The following is a 19,394-nucleotide window of genomic DNA, read 5'->3' as shown; positions in this document are numbered from 1 at the left end:
ATTAATCATGGTAAAGATCAAAGTGACTTTGTTAGTTTTATTTTCCCATTTTTAATGAATAATTTTTAAATAGTTTCCTTCCCTAATAATTCACATCTCAAAATTTTTCTCTTGAGTTTAGTAGTTGGGAAGGACTAACAGGAGGTTTTACAATGGAAATTCACTTGCCTAAGCACAAGGAAATAATAATGATTATAGTTGGTGAGGGGAAGAGGAAGACGAATAGGTTTGTTAAGATTTTAATGAGCAATGTAGTAAGAAGCATTAGGTATTAGTATTATTTGCACATCTTAAAGTAAGGACGAATATTGTCCCCATCTTATGATAAAATTGAGCCTGCAAGCAGATGTGCCTTTCTGCCTGAAGCTGAGGAGGGAAGGCAGTTGTTACTGCCAGTTTCACACTGTTTGTGTGAGCCAACTTAAAATTTTAATAATATGGGTTTTCTTTTTTATTTGCTGCCTGCTCTCACCCCAGATCGATGTGACAGGACTGGTGTATGGAATGCTTGCAGATGGAGTCATGCTGGCAGGTCTGAGATGGCCAGGAGGGGACTCCATGGTGAGGAGGGAGCAGTGGGGCTGGGATGTCCTTTTGGACCTCTACTGCTGCTGCAAGATGACCATAACTACAACCAGAGGGAAGCGTGTTATCTATCATCCCACTGGATACAACCTGCCTAATTCATCTAGGTTTTCCAAACCTCATGGGTGCTCTGTGGCCTTCCAGTCATGGTGCCTATCTGGGGCTCTGAAGGGCTCAGTTCAGTGTTTGGGTTTCTGCTGTTTCCCTCAAGTTCCTGTTCTAATTTAAAATAAAATCCTTCTCTCCTGGCATCTCCTCTTTGTGCAAGCCAAAGCAGTTCTTCTCCGCTATTATCGCTCCAAGCCGATCTCTTTCACAAACAGAAGTATCATAAGGTTAACATCTCCAAATTAATGCAAAAAACTTGCAGAGATGGAATGATAAAATGAAGTGCAGGTAAAATGTTTCTTGCCTTTGACAGAGAAGCAAATGCAGGGTGAAAAAAGGGGCTGTCCCCTTCCTTGTCTCACAGTGGTGTGGCTGTAAAGAAAAGCGGTTGTCCCTTCAAACATCCTCCATGGCAGTTGTGGCTTTGTGCCCTGGGAAGCACCAGTGGTCTCTGAGAACCTCATCTCTTATGGTACGGGGTGGCTCATGTTCACTGAAATCTCTTGTTAACCTTCAGTAATCCCATTTGCTCAGTTCACTGTTACTCACTGCAGAAATTAATTGAAAGGCTTTTCCATTCGTATTTTTCAGCCTTGCACAATATGCTGCAGTGCCTTGCTTTCATACTCTGTTTCCCCAAAAATAAAACAGGGTCTTATATTAGTTTTTCACAGTATCACAGTATGTTTGGGATTGGAAGGGACCTCAAAAGCTCATCCAGTCCAATCCCCCCGCCGGAGCAGGAACACCCAGATGAGGTTCCACAGGAAGGTGTCCAGGCGGGTTTGAATGTCTCCAGGGAAGGAGACTCCACAACCTCCCTGGGCAGCCTGGGCCAGGCTCTGGCACCCTCACTGAGAAGAAGTTTTTTCTCAAATTTAAGTGGAACCTCTTGTGTTCCAGCTTGATCCCATTACCCCTTGTCCTGTCATTGTTTGCCACCAAGAAGAGCCTGGCTCCATCCTCGTGGCACTCATGCTTTATATATCTGTAAACATTAATAAGGTCACCCCTCAGTCTCCTCCAAACTAAAGAGCCCCAGCTCCCTCAGCCTTTCCTCATAAGGGAGATGCTCCACTCCCTTCAGCATCTTTGTTGCCCTACACTGGACTTTGTTCAGCAGTTCCCTGTCCTTCTTGAACTGAGGGGCCCAGAACTGGACACAATATTCCAGATGTGGTCTCACCAGGGTGGAGTAGAGGGGAAGGAGAACCTCTCTCGACCTACTGACCACCCCCCTTGTAATACACCCCAGGATGCCATTGGCCTTCCTGGCCACAAGGGCACAGTGCTGGCTCATGGTCATCCTGTTGTCCACCAGGACCCCCAGGTCCCTTTCCCCTACACTGCTCTGTAATTTCCCAACCTATACTGGAACCTGGGGTTGTTCCTGCCCAGATGCAGGACTCTACACTTTCCCTTGTTAAATTCCATCAGGTTATTCCCCGCCCAACTCTCCAGCCTGTCCAGGTCTCTGGATGGCAGCACAGCCTTCTGGCGTGTCAGCCACTCCTCCCAGCTTGGTGTCATCAGCAAACTTGCTGATAGTACACTCAATTCCCTCGTCCAAATCGTTAATGAATATATTGAATAATATTGGCCCCAGTACTGACCCCTGAGGCACTCCAAAACTTATTACTTGTTTACATGTATAGCTGCCTGGACAGTATTTAAATTGATTTTTTATGAACTGTAACTAGGACTGATTTTGGAGCAGGACTTATATTTTGAACATCCTGAAAAATCATGCTAGGGCTTATTTTTGAGGTAGGTTTTATTTTCAGTGAAATAGGGTACCTGTTAACACCTGTTAAGCAGACATCTAAAAAGATTTTCCCAGACATAACTTGTAAGAGCAGATGTGGAAAATAATATTTTTAAGCTGCCCTGTGCATGTCTGAAAACCTGTGCAGCAATCACAATTAAAACTCTATGCAAAATAGCCTGTATGGTATTCATAACTGGTTGGTAGACTTGAAGTGGCAGCAGAATACTTGTTTTAAGAGTTTCTCAAGCTGCCTTCTTCCTCCTCTATCACATTCTCACAGACCTTATGCAAACAGATATAAAGCAGCTATTCCTCCTTCAGCCCCAGCACCAGGCTCTGCCGACTGCTTTGCATCCCTGTCCCCTCCTGCCCACGTGGGTGGCTGCCTGACAGCCACGTCCCGGTCACTCCAGCTCTGCAGAGCTGTCCCGTTGTCCCTGGCACTGCTGCATCCAAGTGCAAGAGACTGTGAGTAAACCAAGCTGAACCCCCCAAAAAGGTCCTGGACCCTGGTTCTCCACCAGTGACGGATGGAGCAGGGCTGTAGCTGGTAAGCCTGGGAAATGTGGAGATGTTTCCAGCTGGCTTTGTGGTCTCTTCCTCACCAGAGCTTTGGCATCACTTTGTAATTCTAGAAATAAGCCTGTGATGGGCTTCTGTAGCAATAGCTGAGAACTGTTATGTTTGCTAAAAGTGTTGGGTGAACTTCATTGATCCCGTTCTCACTGCTGCCACACTGAAATATCATCGTTAAGCCTCAGTACTCAAATGCTGCCAATTGCTGAGAGCTGAGATGAACTTATGTCCTAGACCTGGCAGGAAAACAAGATGGATCTGCTGTACGTCAGCACTTGGATGAGAAACAGAGACCTTCCCTCAACTGCTAAGTTCCGTGTGATTCAATACAGGGATAATTACATGTTTTTGCATTTTCAAGACTACTGATAATGCTGTTTCTTACTCAGGAGTGGGAAAACTTTATTTTTTTGGATTCAGAGCATCATTGTTTCTTTTCATTCTTTCAGACAGTATTGATGGGTTGGGATCTTAAAAGATGAACAGCACATGGGTTTCCTGCAAAGTACTAGAAGACAACCTAGCGCTCCCAGCACTAGCTGGCTCTTTGTCTGGTCTTCATACAAAACTTTATCCGGTTTCAGAGGGGAAAACAGCAGCTGGATCAAACAGAAGTCCCAGCCTGTGCTTGATGTGCCACATGTTCACTTTGCAATGAGCCTCTCCTGGGATTTGAACCACCCTGGTTTCATTTACAGGCTGGCAAAAGCAGGAGAAGGACAGAAACTTCGACGGACGTGAAGTGGGAAGGAAACCCGGTGTGGTTAACGCGATCTCTGCGGATGTGACTGTTTTCCAGTTGGCTGATTTGTGCATCCAGCTGACTTTTGAGAGGAACTGAAGAAAAAAGTTTGCAATAATTATGAAAGGCAAGGCTTTCACTCTGGAGCACTAATACCAGGGAGTCAGAACAATCAGCAATGGAAATACCACTTTGGGTTGTAGCCTTTAAATCCTTTTCCCTTTTCAGATTCAGGCTGCCAGCCACTTCTTCAACAATGTGTTGTGTTCATAATGTTTCCATTATCAAGGCTTCCTGTGATTTTGACCATCCATGGTGTTATGGTGGTAGAACTCTTGGTTAAAAGATACCAAGCCTTTGTAAGGGTTTCTTGTCATAACATACATGTTTTCCAGCTTGGAAAATAAACACCTTGGTTTAGCCTCTGTTTATATTCAGTAGATGTGAGGAAGCCGGCTGTTAGGTAAATACTGAGAGAACACCTCCATACTGATGGCTGGAGGGATAGGTGTGTGTATTCATTCCCCACCATTGACTTGATTTTGTTTTATATACTCTTTTCCTAAAACACCCACTACTACTCGCCATTGAGGCATGGGTTAGATGTGTGTTTAGCCTGATCTGAAATTGTTGTTCAGTGCCGTGGTGCTTGGAGAGGCGAGGGGTCTGCCAATCCACTGTCTTGCTTTCTACAGTCGAATAAGTTCAGTGGTTGGTCTCTGCTTCCCACTTGTGTATCACTCAGTGCAAGGGGATCTTGCTTGCAGTGCTCCCAGGGGAGCATCTGAAAACCTGTTTACTGTTACTGCTGTAAGTAAAAAAAGGCTTAATTAAGCTTTGATCTATTAACATTATTGCTTTTTTGAATATCTTTCTTTCAAATTAAAAACCCATTGACGCGTATGGCAGTATAACACTAGAAATTGTCATGTATAGGGATGTATCCAAATGACCTTTGTATTCAGTACTGGTGAGGCCACATCTCGAACACTGTGTTCGGTGTTGGGCCCCTTGCTACAAGGCAGATATTGAAGTGCTGGAGAGAGTTCAGAGAAGGGCAATGGAGCTGGTGAAGGGTTTGGAGCACAAGTCTGATTAGGAGCAGCTGAGGGACCTGGGGAGTTCAACCTGGAGAACAGGAGGCTGAGAGGAGACCTTATCACTGTCTACAACTACCTGACAGGACATTGGAGCGTGGAGGGTGTTGGTCTCTTCTCCCAAGGAACAAGTGACAGGATGAGAAGAAATGGCCTCAAGTTGTACCAGGGGAGGTTTGGATTGGATATTAGGACAAATTTATTCACAGGAAGGGTTGTCAGGCATTGGAACAGGCTGCCCAGGGCAGTGGTGGAGTCACCATCCCTGGAGGCGTTTAAAAGGCAGGTAGATGTGGTGCTTAGGGACATGGTTTAGTGATGGACTTGGCAGTGTTAGGTTATGGTGGGACTCTATGATCTTAAAGGTCTTTTCCAACCTAAACGATTGTATGACCTTTGCCATGCCAGCGTTTTAGCAGCAGTTGATAGTGTGACAGTGAGATTGATTTCCAATAGATGAGACCTGCTTGGGGCAAACAGTTACATGCACAACACTTCATACTGGAGCTCTCCCTCTTGTCTCACTGTTGTAGGTATATCACCACTGTGACGGCTTACCTGAAATCACCCTGTGGAATAGAAAATGGGGTGAAGAGAAAGTGGGGATCTGCGGCTGGGAAGGGCAGGATCAGAGAAGCTCAGGGGCAGGTGGGGCGGTGCAATGAGGCTGCTGGGGGGGTGAGCCATGTGCTAGTTTTATCAGATGTCCTCAGATGACTTGGTGGGTTATTTATTCTCCTCTCCCTCCGCATGCATAATTTCCACTGCCATAAACATGTGTTAGGCATGAGAGGAGAGGAAGGAAGGGGGAAGAGGCTTTTTAGTATTTAAATTCGTAGTTACTTTTACACATAGCCAGGCACAGTAAATACCCCATAGTTACAGATGTCCAAATTTAACTGTGGATGTGGACAACTCCCTTCACTCAGCAATTACATGCTTGTTTTTATAGCAGTATTTGGACATCTGAACCATTCATAGTGGTGGTTGTTTTACCACAGATTAGAGGCTTTTAAAAGTCTGTGTCTCCTAAAGTGGTCTTAGAGCCGCTTTGTTTTGTAACACACTCTCCTCATGCAGAAGGAAAAGTATGTATTCTATAGGAAACTGTCCAGAATGCAGAATATGAATGGGGAAAATGTCTGTGATGACTTTACATCCTCTGACACTAAAGGTGAGTGGCATGAGGGGCTGGAGCATTGGCCGCCCTGTCCACAAACAGAGTGCCGTGCTGCGTGGATGGTTTCTGCACGTAACCCCTTGCTCAGCGGCAGATGTGAAGGATGTGAGATGAGGAACTGCCATCTAGGAGTCTGGGAGGAAGGTGGTTTTGGTGGCGATATGCCCCACCGTTTCAAAATCACTCACACCTTGTTGGAGGGTTAAACTTGCCTGTTCCATGGCGTGGTGTGTGGGATGGGTAAGTGCCCAGGCCTTCTGAAAGAGGGGTTTATTCTGCAGGATATGATTGTATGTGTAGATCTGCTAGACCATGTGTTGAATGGTCTCCTGCAGCCCGAGGTGTGGCTGAAGTTGTGCTGTGCTCTCCCTCTCTTTTTTGCTAGATACAGCATCAGGAAATGGGAAAAGCAGCATCCAAAAGAGCAGATTGCCTATGAAAAGTAATCCAGGCCTTGCTGAAGTCAGTCTCAAGCTTATTAACACTATAATTTAAGGAGAGATTAATATAAGCATGAACAAGGATCACCTGGAAGATGTGCAGCATCTGAAGAAACTAGTAGCCAAGTGGTGTGGGAAAATGTGAAATTTGAAGAACGTTTTAAATCTGAATGGTGCTTTAAAAAGAAAAAAAAGAGGACAAAAACTTTGTGGCATGTGTCTTAATGAAAGATAGGTCTGTAAGATGGAAGCTCTTGCGCTGCATATGAGATATTGGTGGCTGGAGAACAGGAGATGGAGGCCAAGAGAGCTCAGAGAAGAAAGCTCAAGACTGGCTATGGATGTCAGCCACCAGTGCAGGCAGCATGGAGACAGCCCACACCACCAAGAAAAAGCAAGTGCCTGCCATTTTTTAGTCTTCCTGAACCACTTCAAGCTTACACTCTCTCTGAAAGAAGGCAAACCACAGGGACACACAGCAGTGTCCCTCTCTGTGGTTTTACAGGTCACCTTTGAGTGTCCCCCGCTCCTCTGCAAAGGGCTGGTCTGTTCCTGGCTGCGTGTGGGCTGCTCTGCGTGGGAGACCACCAGGGGACAATTACCCCGTGCTGATCCTCGAGGGGAGCCGTAACAAAACCAGAAACCATGTGAACTAAATTGGGAACATATTCTCTTAAACTCCGGCAGATGTGAGTGAACTTAAAGAGTGTCAGCTGCTGGGCTTCTAAATGGAGCAGCTGGTGTAAAGCAACTGGATTGCTTCTTTAGGTGATTTACTTACGTGCTCAGTACCCACTCACAAGCCCTGCTCTTCCTTTTCCATGCCTTGGAAGCTCTCTTGTGCGTATTGGATGCCAAGACAAGATACTTTGCCAATTGAGGCTTTTGGCTCTGACCCAGGAAAACACTTAAGCGTATGCTTAAACCTAGATCAAGGAGATGTTCTCTTGAATTTAAAGATCGGCAAATTCTGTAATACTGTAAGGATTTTATTTATTTATTTATTTAAATTCTCACATGAAGCTGCAGGAAGCTTGGGCTCAGTGAAGGAACTGGCTCTTGATCTTTTTCTTTTGGGGAAGAGACACGAACTGGTTGACCTCTCCAAGTTCTTCTCAGCCACGTTTCCTACAGTGGATAATAAGGCTATTGAAATTGTGCAACGATGATTGAATGCTTGGAAGGGATATTGAACCTCCGCACATCAGCTCTCACTTCTGGAGATCACAATGACATCTTGTGTGTGTGTAAGAGGCAAATTATCCTCCAGCTGCAGGGTTCCTCCATCTCGCTGTCATGTGTTTCTGGTTGCCCACTGACAGAGGCAGAATGCTAAACAAGATGGACCGATGTTCTGATTCAGCCTGGGAATTCCTGTGGTCCCTGGAGTCCTGTTGACTTCAGTGAGAATTAAACACATGTTCAAGCTCTTCCCTAGAAAGGCAGCCTTTTCTGCACAAGATCTCTGCCCAGTGAAGCTCTCCAGTGAAGAACACAGGTTTCTGTTAAGTGCTTGGATCAGCCCTACCACATCCTTTTTTGTGTTTTAATGCAAAAATCTTAATTTATAGTGTGCACTTCCATTTTAAAAATAAAGGCAAGCTGTCTTAAAGTCAAGAGTGCTCCGTGTTGCAGTTTTGCCATCAGGTGGGAGGTTTCTATTAGTGCCTGTGGAAGGAGACACATGCACAAATGGCTGGGAGAACACAACAGAAAGAAAAAAGCCCTTGAGCTTTATGGCCAGCTTTGCTTCTAAACTTGTGTCGCAAGAGTACTGAGAGGAATCCGTCGTGCGGCTTGCAACCTTTTGAAGTGGCTGGGTTCAGTACTGACAGGATGGCTTCCCTTATCTGCACTCCTACAAAGAAGACCAGGAAATACGCCTGTGATGTGGGACTCTTGTGTTTCAAGCCTTGATCAGGTTGACAGCTTGTTCCCTTTTTGTTTTCCCCCCAGCGGTTAATCAACAAAGCCGGTTGAAAGCAGGGAAATGCTCTGCCCCCTTTTGAGGGGTAGATGAAGTAGGAGGGTAGCAGCTGTGTTTGGGTACCGATCCACCGCTCCGGGATGATCAGATGGTTGGGAAGTTTAGACTGCCCGTCCCTTCCTGTGTTATTATATCGTACAGAGGGTTTGGCAATAGCTGGCATTTTATCTTGCATCCAGTCCATGCTCAAAACAAGAATCCTGAGTACAAACAAACATACATTGGTGCACAACCACCTCTAGCTGGCTGTATGTGTTCCCAAAATGCACTTGTTAGCAGGCCATTTCTTTCAAAGCAGCTAAGTAGAAAACTGAACGTTTCATGTTTGTCTTCTGAGGCGAGTGTGCCCCAGATGAGGCTTTGATCCGGGGAGCTCAGCACAGCCTGACCTGAGCTGGGTGAGGATCCCAGAGACCAGCTGGCTGTGATTTGCAAGTCAGATGGCGGCTGCTGCAGGGGAATGGCTTTCATGATCTAGAGTTCAGTTCTGCCTTTTAAGAGTGACTTGTTTTGGGTAAATCAAGCTTTGCTAGGAAATTGTATGTGGCTGAACTATATTAAATTTTGGAACAATTCAGATTTGAGCCTTTGCAGTTCTGGGGTCTGTGCTTTCCAGAACTATAAAATATTATCTACCCTTTGGAAAATGAGCCCTTTAATGAAAACAGAGAGTGGTGCATATCAAACAACTAACAGTCCTTGAAAAATTAGGCTGTGCCTACAAAAAATGTGGACAGGCTGGAGAGGGTCCAGAGAGGGGCCACAAAGATGATGAAAGGACTGGGAAGGCTGATGTAAGAGGCAAGGCTGAGAGAGCGGGGCTTGTTCAGCCTTGAGAAAAGAAGACTTAGGGGAGACCTTGTCACCATGTTCCAGTATTTAAAGGGTGGCTACAAAGATGAAGACTCCCTTTTTACAAGGAGTCGCATGGGAAAGACAAGGGGTAGTGGGTACAAGTTGCTCCTGGGGAGATTCTGGTTGGACACAACAGGGGAATTTTTCACCATGAGAACAATCAGCCATTGGAATAATCTCCCCATGGAAGTGGTGGATTCCCCAACACTGAACACTTCTAAGATGCATCTGGACAGGGTGCTGGGCCATCTTGTCTAGACTGTGCTTTTGCCAAGAAAGGTTGGACCAGATGGTCCTTGTGGTCCCTTCCAACCTGGTATTCTATGATTCTATGATTGTTATACAATACAAATTATGATCCTGAAGCATAACATGAGAACAGCAGGTGTGGATAAATGCTGTTCACCAAGCGAGGCCCTGCTTCGGCTCAGCATGTGGGGCGCTGCCATCTGGGGCTGGTCAATCAGTTGTACACAGTCATGTTTTCAGGAGTTATTTCCCCAAAAGCTGTTTGTTATAATAACTCATTAGCCTGGAGCATCTGATCTGTTTACAGCTTGTGAATGAATGCATTAGTATATGTCTCAACATGGGGGAGGAGCAAGAGGAAGATGAGAAGAGCTGCTTATTTCTGGATGGAGAATGTAATTTTGAGCTAAAAGGGCCTTTGCAATTGGCTTCCTCTGTTGCCTTTCCCAGATGTTCTCCTTGTTCTAGAGTGTGGTCCCCTGACTTCTAAACCAGGGATGTAATTGTGGTTTGTGCCACAGCAAAAACAGGAGTAGTAACTGTGCGTGATCACGTAAATGGTTTGTGGGTTTTTTTTCTTTTGTCTTCACAGGGACCCTCCAGAGGGATCGGATTTTTAAGAACCTCACTCGGAAGCGCCAGCGGGCGATGCGGAGGCGAGTGCATCAGGTGAACGGGCACAAATTCATGGCTACCTACCTGCGACAGCCAACGTACTGCTCACACTGCAGGGAGTTCATCTGGTAAGAATGGCTCCAACACGGCGGTGTGGAGCTTCCCATCCCTTTGTGTTTTGGGGACCGACATGCCACCCCTGATCCTGAATCTGTTACCCAGCACTTTACTAAGGGCCACCGATTTGACTTCCCCTGGCCATCAGGTTTAGCAGGTTACATTTATGCTGCAAACCGGAGTCTACTGTGGAGAACCTGGAGGTGATGTTTATCTTGGATGCTGAAAACAAACTGGGAGAGTGTAGGGATAGGGAAATATTTTTCACTTGTGAACGTAGATATTATTTCAGGGTGTAAAGAAGTAACCCAAGCAATCTGAAGAAAGACCCAAGGTATTAATTTGAGTGGAGCTTTGAGATTACACTGAGAAACAAACAGTTGCTTGAAAGACTAGAGAAAGTGCCTGAGAACAGGAAAGCGATAAGAGGTGTGAGGTGGGGTGATGCGTATGGTGGAGTGGGTAGAGCAGGGAGAAAAACGTAGATATGTCTCAAAAGAGCATGGAGTGGGAGAGATAATAACAGGGTGTGGGCTGCTGGCATCAGTCGAATAAGTGTTGTGTGTGTTGTAACAAAGTGAGGTATTTCAGAAACTAGAGTGAGGGGGGATAGGGGGAATAAAAGGCATGTTGACAGCCTGCCCTGTAAGCTGTGGCCCTTGCAGTGCTTTATTACCCTTTCACACCCCTGTGCTGAATTGCACCAGTAATGCTGGGAATTTTTACCTCAGGGATCTGGTCATTTGGGGTCCTCTTGCATTTTGATTCTTGATCTGCAAGAAGAGTGGTTTTCTGATGTTAGATTATGTTCCTATTTTGTTTTGAACAGGGGCGTGTTTGGGAAGCAGGGATACCAGTGCCAAGGTAAGGTGCTCTGCCCCTGCACGGGGGGTGTGTATGGGATGTGCTGTCCTGGGAGAGCTTTCCCGTCCTGCTGGGTCATACTGCGGTTATAAGCTTCTATGAAGTCACTACTCCCCTTCCTCTCCAGCCAAAAACGTACATTTGAGCAGCTGTCAGGAGCAACCACCTACTATCCTACATTCATGCAAAACCCCAGGGATCCAGTTGCTGTTTCATCCTGTGCAGATCCACTGAGCTGTGGAGTACGTGCAGCACCCAGCTAAGCTTGAGACATCCATGGCCAGTGTTCAGCTGGTACTGGGACACAAAGTACCCTACTGGAATGGCCACCTTCTTCCTTTCTCTCCCTGTGAAGTTCAAAAAAACCAAAATCAGGAATGTGACTTCAAAGGGCAGCCTCGTCTGGCACAGCCCTTTTGTCTGAATGCATGCTTTGGCTGAATGGCTGTATAGATGTATGTGGTGCTTAATTATTGTTCTTCCTTTCCCTTTTTCCGTGGTAAGATGACAGAATTACTTGCTTCACAGGTGCTTGGTCATTCAGCACAGCCTTCTAACGCAGCCTGTTTCTTGTGCAATATAATAGGGCACTGGTGTCCTCATATGAAAGGAAGCTGCACATAAACAAAATGTGTCTGGAGTGCAAGTGAATGCTTTTATAGACACTCATGGGTGCAAGCTTGAGCTGGCAACAACCGGAGTAGTGTGGGACCCTGCAACACATCTCTGAGTTCAGTTTCCAGTACAGACATCTTGCACAGGCAGTAGCTGTGGCCCTTAGTGGTGTTTACAGTGCCTACTGGGTTCTGGAGTGGAGGAATCCAAGTGCATTCCAGCCAAGCCAGCTTTAGACCTGAAGAGAGCCCACGCTTAGGGCTGATTAGCCTTCTTGATGGGGACTAGCTAATTAGCCTAGACGCAGCACGGTTCTGCTGCAGTTACCAGCTTCCCAGAGCCAAGCTTTGCAGTGAGCCTCAGGGACAGACTAACCTGGGCAGGACTCACCAGGATATCCAGCATAGGAAGCACTTTGTCACTGAGATGAAGTGATGGCTTTGGGTATCTCAAACCTGTGTTCTCTAATGTTCTTTGTGTGAAATCCTCTCCACTGGATAATTATTTCAATGGTACTTTTTTGGTTCATTTGAGAAGTTACACTGTCATTACCATGTGCGTTTTTTATATAAGCAGCTGTTTTCTAGGCTGGATGAACGTTCCAGTGCAGAATTTCTCTTGCAGTGGGTTGGAGATGCATCTCCAGATCTGTTATGAGATTTTGAACATTCCAAGCCCCTGATTATTTTTCACATTTTTACTGTGTCCTGATGAAACAGCTGAGCCTTAAAGAACCCAGATGGTGGTTGGATGTGTTCTGAGTCTTTCAAGAGCTCTTTTCAGCATGCCTCTTTTATTTCCTAGTATGCACCTGTGTTGTACACAAGCGCTGCCATCACCTAATTGTTACAGCTTGCACGTGCCAAAACAATACTAACAAGACCGATCTCAAGGTAAAGTCATGTTGGTTATTTCGGGTCATCATATTTTTTGAATATTCAGGGTTGCTGGGGGTCATCCTATAACAGAATTTATTCTGTGTTATCTTTATTTATGGATTTAAAAGCGGGAAAGAGTGATAGAAACATGCATAAAGGCCATGCAATATCATATGGCTGTTCTGTTAATGCCAATAGCTGGCTGGACTAGCACACAGTTTAGGAAGGCAGGGTGTCTTCATTGGAAGACATCACGAAACAACAAATCCACTGTTTACCTTCATTGTTTTCTTGCACGATTAACTGTATTGTCATCAAAATTTGGTGCCCAGTTCTTAATGTGGATTTTTCTGGCTCTAAAATGCAACCACTGGTTTTGTTATGCCTCTTTTTTCTTTTCTGGCAAGTCAAAGAGCCCATTTAGTCATTGCTCCCCACCTTTACTCCATGAAATTATTTATGTGGTAATAAAGAAGCCTTGCATAACTTGTGTTTCTGAAGGTTTTCTTTCTTGCTAGTTTTGGCTGTGTTTGACAGGAGTAGCATCCCCACCCAAAACTGCCCTTTGCATTGCATGTCTCATTTCTGTACCTGGAAATTGTTTAATAACTGTGCAAGGAAAATTCAGTTGAAATATTTTTAATTGGGAGGTAGCTCTGTATGGTGTTCCATGCAGAAACCTTTCCAGTGCAGATAAACAATTGCCTTTGCTCATTATTTCTTGCCTCTGAACTGCTGAGCTAGACTTCTTACAACGACCCCTTGCCAAACCAGATGAAAATAAGTTAAAATGCTTAAGGCTAGTTAAATGGTGAGTCTCTTAATCCTGATTTTAGGTTTGTGAAGGGTTTATAACACCTCCAAGCTACTCTAAAAAAAAAAAAAAAAGACAAAGGTGAGGAGCCACCACTTGCTTTGAAGTCATTGTTTTGGTCCCACCTCTGACTTCTCTTTGTGAAGTGGTTGGTCCCCCCTCAGTCTTCCAGGATCTGCAAGTTGAGGCACAAAATGGAAAGTAATGAGTAGGCTCAATGGGGATGGGTTCCTCCAGCCGCTCTAACATTTTTCAAAGGTGTCTTTGAGATCTGAATGACTCACATTTGGAAAAGAACAAGGTTAAAAAGGGGATGAGAGCAAGCGATAAAGCGAAAAGTGGGCCTGAAATGAAAGACTATTAATAACAAGGAGGGTGAGAAGAGGAATGAGAATTTTAGGAGGAGCTGGGAAAATCAATCTATATTGAATTTAATAAAATCAACAGTTTGACCTAAGGTTACATGTTTGCACATAGTCAATAATTTGAAAACTGCTTAGTTACAAAATACCATAGCTAACTTGATTTGTATGTGGCACTTCAGTATGATAGGTTCGTGATGAGGTAATCCACACTTCTAATTCTACTTGCTTTTAGGAATTTAAGATTGGCTAGACAGCCCTTTTTAAAACCTGCTTTATTAGGTAGTTGAGCCTGGCTGGCATGGACACCAGAGCAGCTCGCTGCAGGTGAGGTTGCTCACTCAATGTCCACTCGCAATAAACCTCAGTGAGGTGGTGGATTGAGTCATTTTCCAAGCTGGAATTGTTTTCATAGTTTTGCACTTAAATGCCTGTATGTAAATGAACATCAGCTTATATCTATGTGTTTGAATTTTAAGTCTGTGCTTTTCTTTTGGTGCCCCAGGTGACTGAACAAAGGTTTGGAATCAACATTCCTCATAAGTTCAGCATCCACAACTACAAAGTCCCAACTTTCTGTGACCACTGCGGTTCCTTGCTCTGGGGAATCATGCGACAGGGCCTACAGTGTAAAAGTGAGTGGCTTCTTACCACAGCTTTTTCACAAAAATACATGTATTTTTAGACTCTTCATGTACAGTGTGGGCTTGATTTGTGCAACCTACAAGGGAAAGCCAAGCAATGAATATTAATCTTTGCAAGAGTTAAAAAAACACTGATCTGCTTTTTATCTCTGGCTTCCAGAAGGACTCTGCTTAGCCCTCTCAGCACAGCTTTGTTTAACTGGCATTACTGAGAATATTATTGGGTATCACTGCTTCCTGCATTCATTTTTCCCTTTACATGAAAGTTTTTCTTCAGCCAATGAGATAAGGCAATGAAAAGGGTCATTGCTTTAGGTTGGCTGCCCTGTCTGTCATGCTGTTAATTGATGACAAAGCGTGTCCTCATGTTATGTTTTTGTTTCGGTGATCCAGACTGTAAAAACTTAGCAGCCTCCATTTACCTTAATCTCCCACAAGAGGGGGTGTGTGTGTCCATGAGTGAGAGCAAGAAAAATTTTAGTTTCCCACTGAACAATATGCCTTAAAAATTAGATACCTGCAAATACTGGGGAAGATTTTTGCAAATTCTGTGACGTTATAAATACTAATTTTGTCTGCAGGCATAGATGCAATGGTATTTATATACCTGATGAACGTGTGCTTATGAATAGCTGCAGGCAATGTGGAATCCTACTTGGAGAGTTTGGGGTATATTCCTGATTTTCAGGAGTTTATTCTCTTATGAGAACCCTGGTTTTATTCCTGCTGAGATCAGTGGCAAAAATCCCTTTAGTTTAAAAACATGGAGTAGCTCCAGATGGGTATATTTTCTGAGGCAAAACTGCTAGATAACTTCTCAGCAGTAAATCCCTCCAAGACATTTTAATTGTTCCTTTTCCTTTCCATCCCTACCATCGCCCCGTCAGTCTGTAAAATGAACGTCCACATCCGATGCCAAGCGAACGTTGCACCAAACTGTGGGGTGAACTCAGCAGAGCTTGCGAAAACCTTGGCGTGCATGGGTCTGCAACCAGGAAGCATCTCCCCAAATTCCGTGAGTCTTTTAATTATTTTTCCCTCCTCCTCTGTTTAAAACATTTACAACTGAGTCTTTATATGGGTGCAGGAGAAGTTGGAGACATCCATTGTAGCAGATGGTGCTGGGCGCTGGGCTGCATGAGGAGGTTGTTACTGCCTGTGGCTCGTGGCAAAGACTTCACCTGTGAAATGGGTTTCTTATATCCAGGTTTACCCTGACAGAGCCTTTAGTCTAGAGGTGTTGCTTTGTTGCCTGCTTATGCTTCACACTGGTGTGACTCCATTAACTCTCGTCCATTTGGCATGAATGAGAGGAGAATAAGACCCCAAACTAATTAATGGTCAATGTAATACCATTGCCATACCTTTTTTAACTTTCAGCAAAGCACAGATGCTCTGTCTGCTTATGTGGATTGGAGTAGAGCATAAGAAGAGCTCAGCAGGAGGCCTAGGTTCTCTACGCTGCTTTTTCACTGTTTTTCTGAGTGATTTTGGAGAAACCATTCCACTTTTCATTACAGTTTCCCCAGCTAAAACCTGTGGTCCCTGACAACACAACATCCTCCCTGATCTTTGCTGTCTGAGACAAAGTCTCAGTGAGATTGCTGCCAGGGTTGGGACATACGTGTATCATTTCTCCTTGGCAGTACTTAAGGCATCCTAAAAATCCATCTGTTGTATATCTGAATCTATTCAGAGAGTTTAAAACATCCTGTAAGAACTTGAGTGAAGATGACAATACACAGTAATAGAAATCAGAGCTGTAATTTGATAACAAATCGGTTTTCATCATGCTTACTTTGCAAGCAGTTTTGAAAAGTGAGTTTGCTTGAGACCACAATAACCCATAAAATGTTGGTCTATTTATTTTTATTTGACCAAAAAGAACATAGTAAAACCCAAAACGTAATTGCCAAGCATGGTAAATCTTGTCATGCAGTTAACCAGCGACATCGATCAACCACATGATGCTGTACCAGCCCAGCCTGCTCCTTAGGCTGTGCTGCCTCTTTTGATTTCAGTTAGTTCATAGCAGACTGTCTTACCTTTGCTCTTCGTGCTGTGGCAGTTCAGGGGACAGTTATCCTGGGAGTTACAGTGAAACACAAGTCCCAGGCTCCCTGCTCAGTTCTGTAAAAATCAGCACTTGTGAGCATTTGTTATTTGCATAATCTCCATATCAAAAGGAGATAAAACTAGGAAAATAAAAATCTGTGCTTGATGTTATAACAGTCTTTTCTCATTATTTGTGAGCTAAAGGCTCTAGGTAAGTGTTCAGACTGTGCTGTAGGCTTAAATCTATAAGGAGTTTTGCTGAGTGCTGTGCTGAATGCTCTTTGTTCTTTCCCCTTGGCTGGGGTTGCCGTGGAGCAATTTTGCTTTACACTAAAATAGTCACAAGGTGGAGCTCAAGAAGTCTTGTGTGACTGTTCGGGATAATAAACTGAATAGAAGTACCTGTGGTTTGTATGTGTACTCATACCTGAAATAGAACTGTGAACAGAGGGCACTGGGGGTTGAGTTGATCTTTGTATACTGCAAAAACAGAAGCTCTGGAACTGTGTGCTAACACTGAAAATGTAGACATCTCACTGATTGTGTGGGACAGAACAACCTTCCTCCACTGCTGTAAATTTGATGGTAGCCAGCAGCCCAGCTACAGGAAAGGAAAATGTTTCGAAGTTTGAGTCCAACTTAACTGGGCTTTGAGTAAGATTCTTAAAATCATGTAGAAACCTAAGAGGTTCAGATGAAATCTGCTCAGGCTCTAGATCTCACCAGCATTTAACATATTGCAGAAATTATGCAGTCCTCCTCGCTCTGATATTAAATAGGAGACTTGGATTTCCATACTCATTGTCTGATTTTTTCCTGGGGAGTGGGGATCGAGAGAGTCAGATTTGCCTCTTTGATCTTCTGGGCAATGGGTTTACAAATTAAGATGCCCAGGTCGGGAACCAGTGTTGACACCTGGGCCCAGCTCTGTGTGGTGCTGAGGTTGACCACTCAGATATAGGAGCTTTCTGGGGTGGTGGTACCAACGTGCTTTTGTTCCAGTGGCCATTCAGTGCATCTGAACAGGTCCTCAATGCCCAGGTTGGTAGCCTGACTACCTGTTAGCACCTCTGAGGCAGAAGTACAATTTCTATGCAGACTGATGCTTATTATTTACTTTCTTTCACAGAAACTGGTTTCAAGATCTACTTTGAGACATCAGGGGAAAGGCAGCCTGAAAGATGGCAACAACGTTAATGAAAGTTCAGCAAGCAAACTTGGGATCAAAGACTTAACCTTCCTTCGTGTATTGGGAAAGGGCAGTTTTGGAAAGGTGAGAGTTATTCGTGGCTTTTTTTGGGGAAAACCACAAAGCTCCGAGGTAGATGAAATTCATTCATAATGTGACACACAGACTGTCTAGTGCAGTATGCTTTGTGCAACAAAGTTGGTTACAGAGAGCAGGGAGAAAAGGAGAGAGAAAGAAATCTGACAGAAAAGTGAAGAACTGGAAATCACCAAAAAAAAAAAGAAAAGCTAGCAACCAAGGGAACAGCTGCATGCCAGGGCCCATACCATAAATTGCAAGTGTGTATGTTAGCACTCGTTTGAGCAGCATTTCTTGGAGCATGTAAAGACTTTTCCTTTAAAGGAAAAACGAGGCAACGGTTTCAAATGCAGTGAGACAAGGGTTTCATTTCTCTGCCTTGCCACAAAGCCAACGTGAAATGATGCATTTGAATTTGATAACTGAGGAGGGAAGTGGGGTAGGTGACGCTGCTCAGGGGTTTTGGCCTGGCACAGTGGGTAAGTTTCGACCAGCTAGCCCAGTGCCAGATGTTGGAGCAACGTGTGTGGGTATTTCTATCTGGGGAAGCCTGCTGCAGACGGTAGCAGATGTGCCATTGATTGTACACCGATGCCCATGCTAACAGGCTGACTCACTCGCATTTACAAGCCTGATCATGACACAACTGACCTTTCTAGTGTGAGAAGGTGCGAGAGGCTCCGTGTTGCTCATAGAGACCGAGGGCTCAGCCCTTGCAATTCACCCTCCCCTTTGGTTTAGGTGATGCTTGCCAAGATGAAAGAGAGTGGGCAGCTCTATGCAGTGAAGGTGTTGAAGAAAGATGTCATTCTGCAAGATGACGATGTTGAATGCACCATGACTGAGAAACGCATCCTTTCCTTAGCGAGGAACCACCCATTCCTCACCAAGCTCTACTGTTGCTTCCAGACTCCTGTAAGTATAACCCAGGCAGTTCTTCTGACACTGGCTGCCGTGTTCAGGACAGAGGCTGTCCCTTGTATATTTGTTCCCTGACCTGTTATAAGTGTCCTGCTTAGCCCCAGGAGAAACCTCTCTGCTCAAGGCTGAACAACACACTCTGCTATATTCCGCCTCTAACATCTGCTGGACATTTGACAAACAAAATCCTGGCTTGTTCTAAGCTCCCTAACAAAATGGTGGGAACAGGGTAACATTTCTGTGTGTCTTCCCAAGAAACATCTTTGTGCCATTGAATGTTTCCAAATGCATATCTTCAAATGTCTGCAGACCTGCAGTGTCCTCTGGTTCCTGTGGGATCTCAGACTCTGCTCTGAATTTTAACAGGGCTGCATTTGCATTGAATTATCGGCAGACTGAAGGAGTTGTGCCTGGAAGCAGAGGTAGCGTCCTGTCTCTCTACCAGTCTGTGTAGAACCGCTCAGAACTGAATGAAAGATCTTTCTGGGGTTACTGGAAAGGATCTGACTGACATGAGTGAACACTGAAGCAGATCCATATACAGCTGGTGTTTCTTCTGGTGTAGACAGGACAAATGCTAGCATCGCTGTTGCTAGCGGTGCGTACACCTCAATGGAGGGATGCGCACATGCCTCCTGTCCAGCTTAGAGCATCG

General features: G+C 44.7%; 1 protein-coding gene across 1 annotated transcript in view; it reads left to right on the top strand.

Moving 5' to 3' along the window:
- Positions 1–19,394, top strand: part of PRKCH (protein kinase C eta) — a 122,541-nt gene that overhangs the window by 39,837 nt on the left and 63,310 nt on the right. The window contains exons 3-9 of the mRNA XM_065838672.2: positions 10,180–10,330; positions 11,149–11,183; positions 12,603–12,691; positions 14,358–14,487; positions 15,384–15,511; positions 17,681–17,824; positions 18,560–18,733. Coding sequence (XP_065694744.1) covers positions 10,180–10,330; positions 11,149–11,183; positions 12,603–12,691; positions 14,358–14,487; positions 15,384–15,511; positions 17,681–17,824; positions 18,560–18,733 — 851 coding nt within the window. The remainder of the gene's footprint in view (positions 1–10,179; positions 10,331–11,148; positions 11,184–12,602; positions 12,692–14,357; positions 14,488–15,383; positions 15,512–17,680; positions 17,825–18,559; positions 18,734–19,394) is intronic.

Source organism: Patagioenas fasciata, chromosome 5 (genome assembly GCF_037038585.1).
Source record: "Patagioenas fasciata isolate bPatFas1 chromosome 5, bPatFas1.hap1, whole genome shotgun sequence".
Taxonomy (NCBI): Eukaryota; Metazoa; Chordata; class Aves; order Columbiformes; family Columbidae; genus Patagioenas; species Patagioenas fasciata.
Note: the sequence above shows the minus strand (reverse complement) of the source record. Positions and strands in the feature narration are given on the sequence as shown.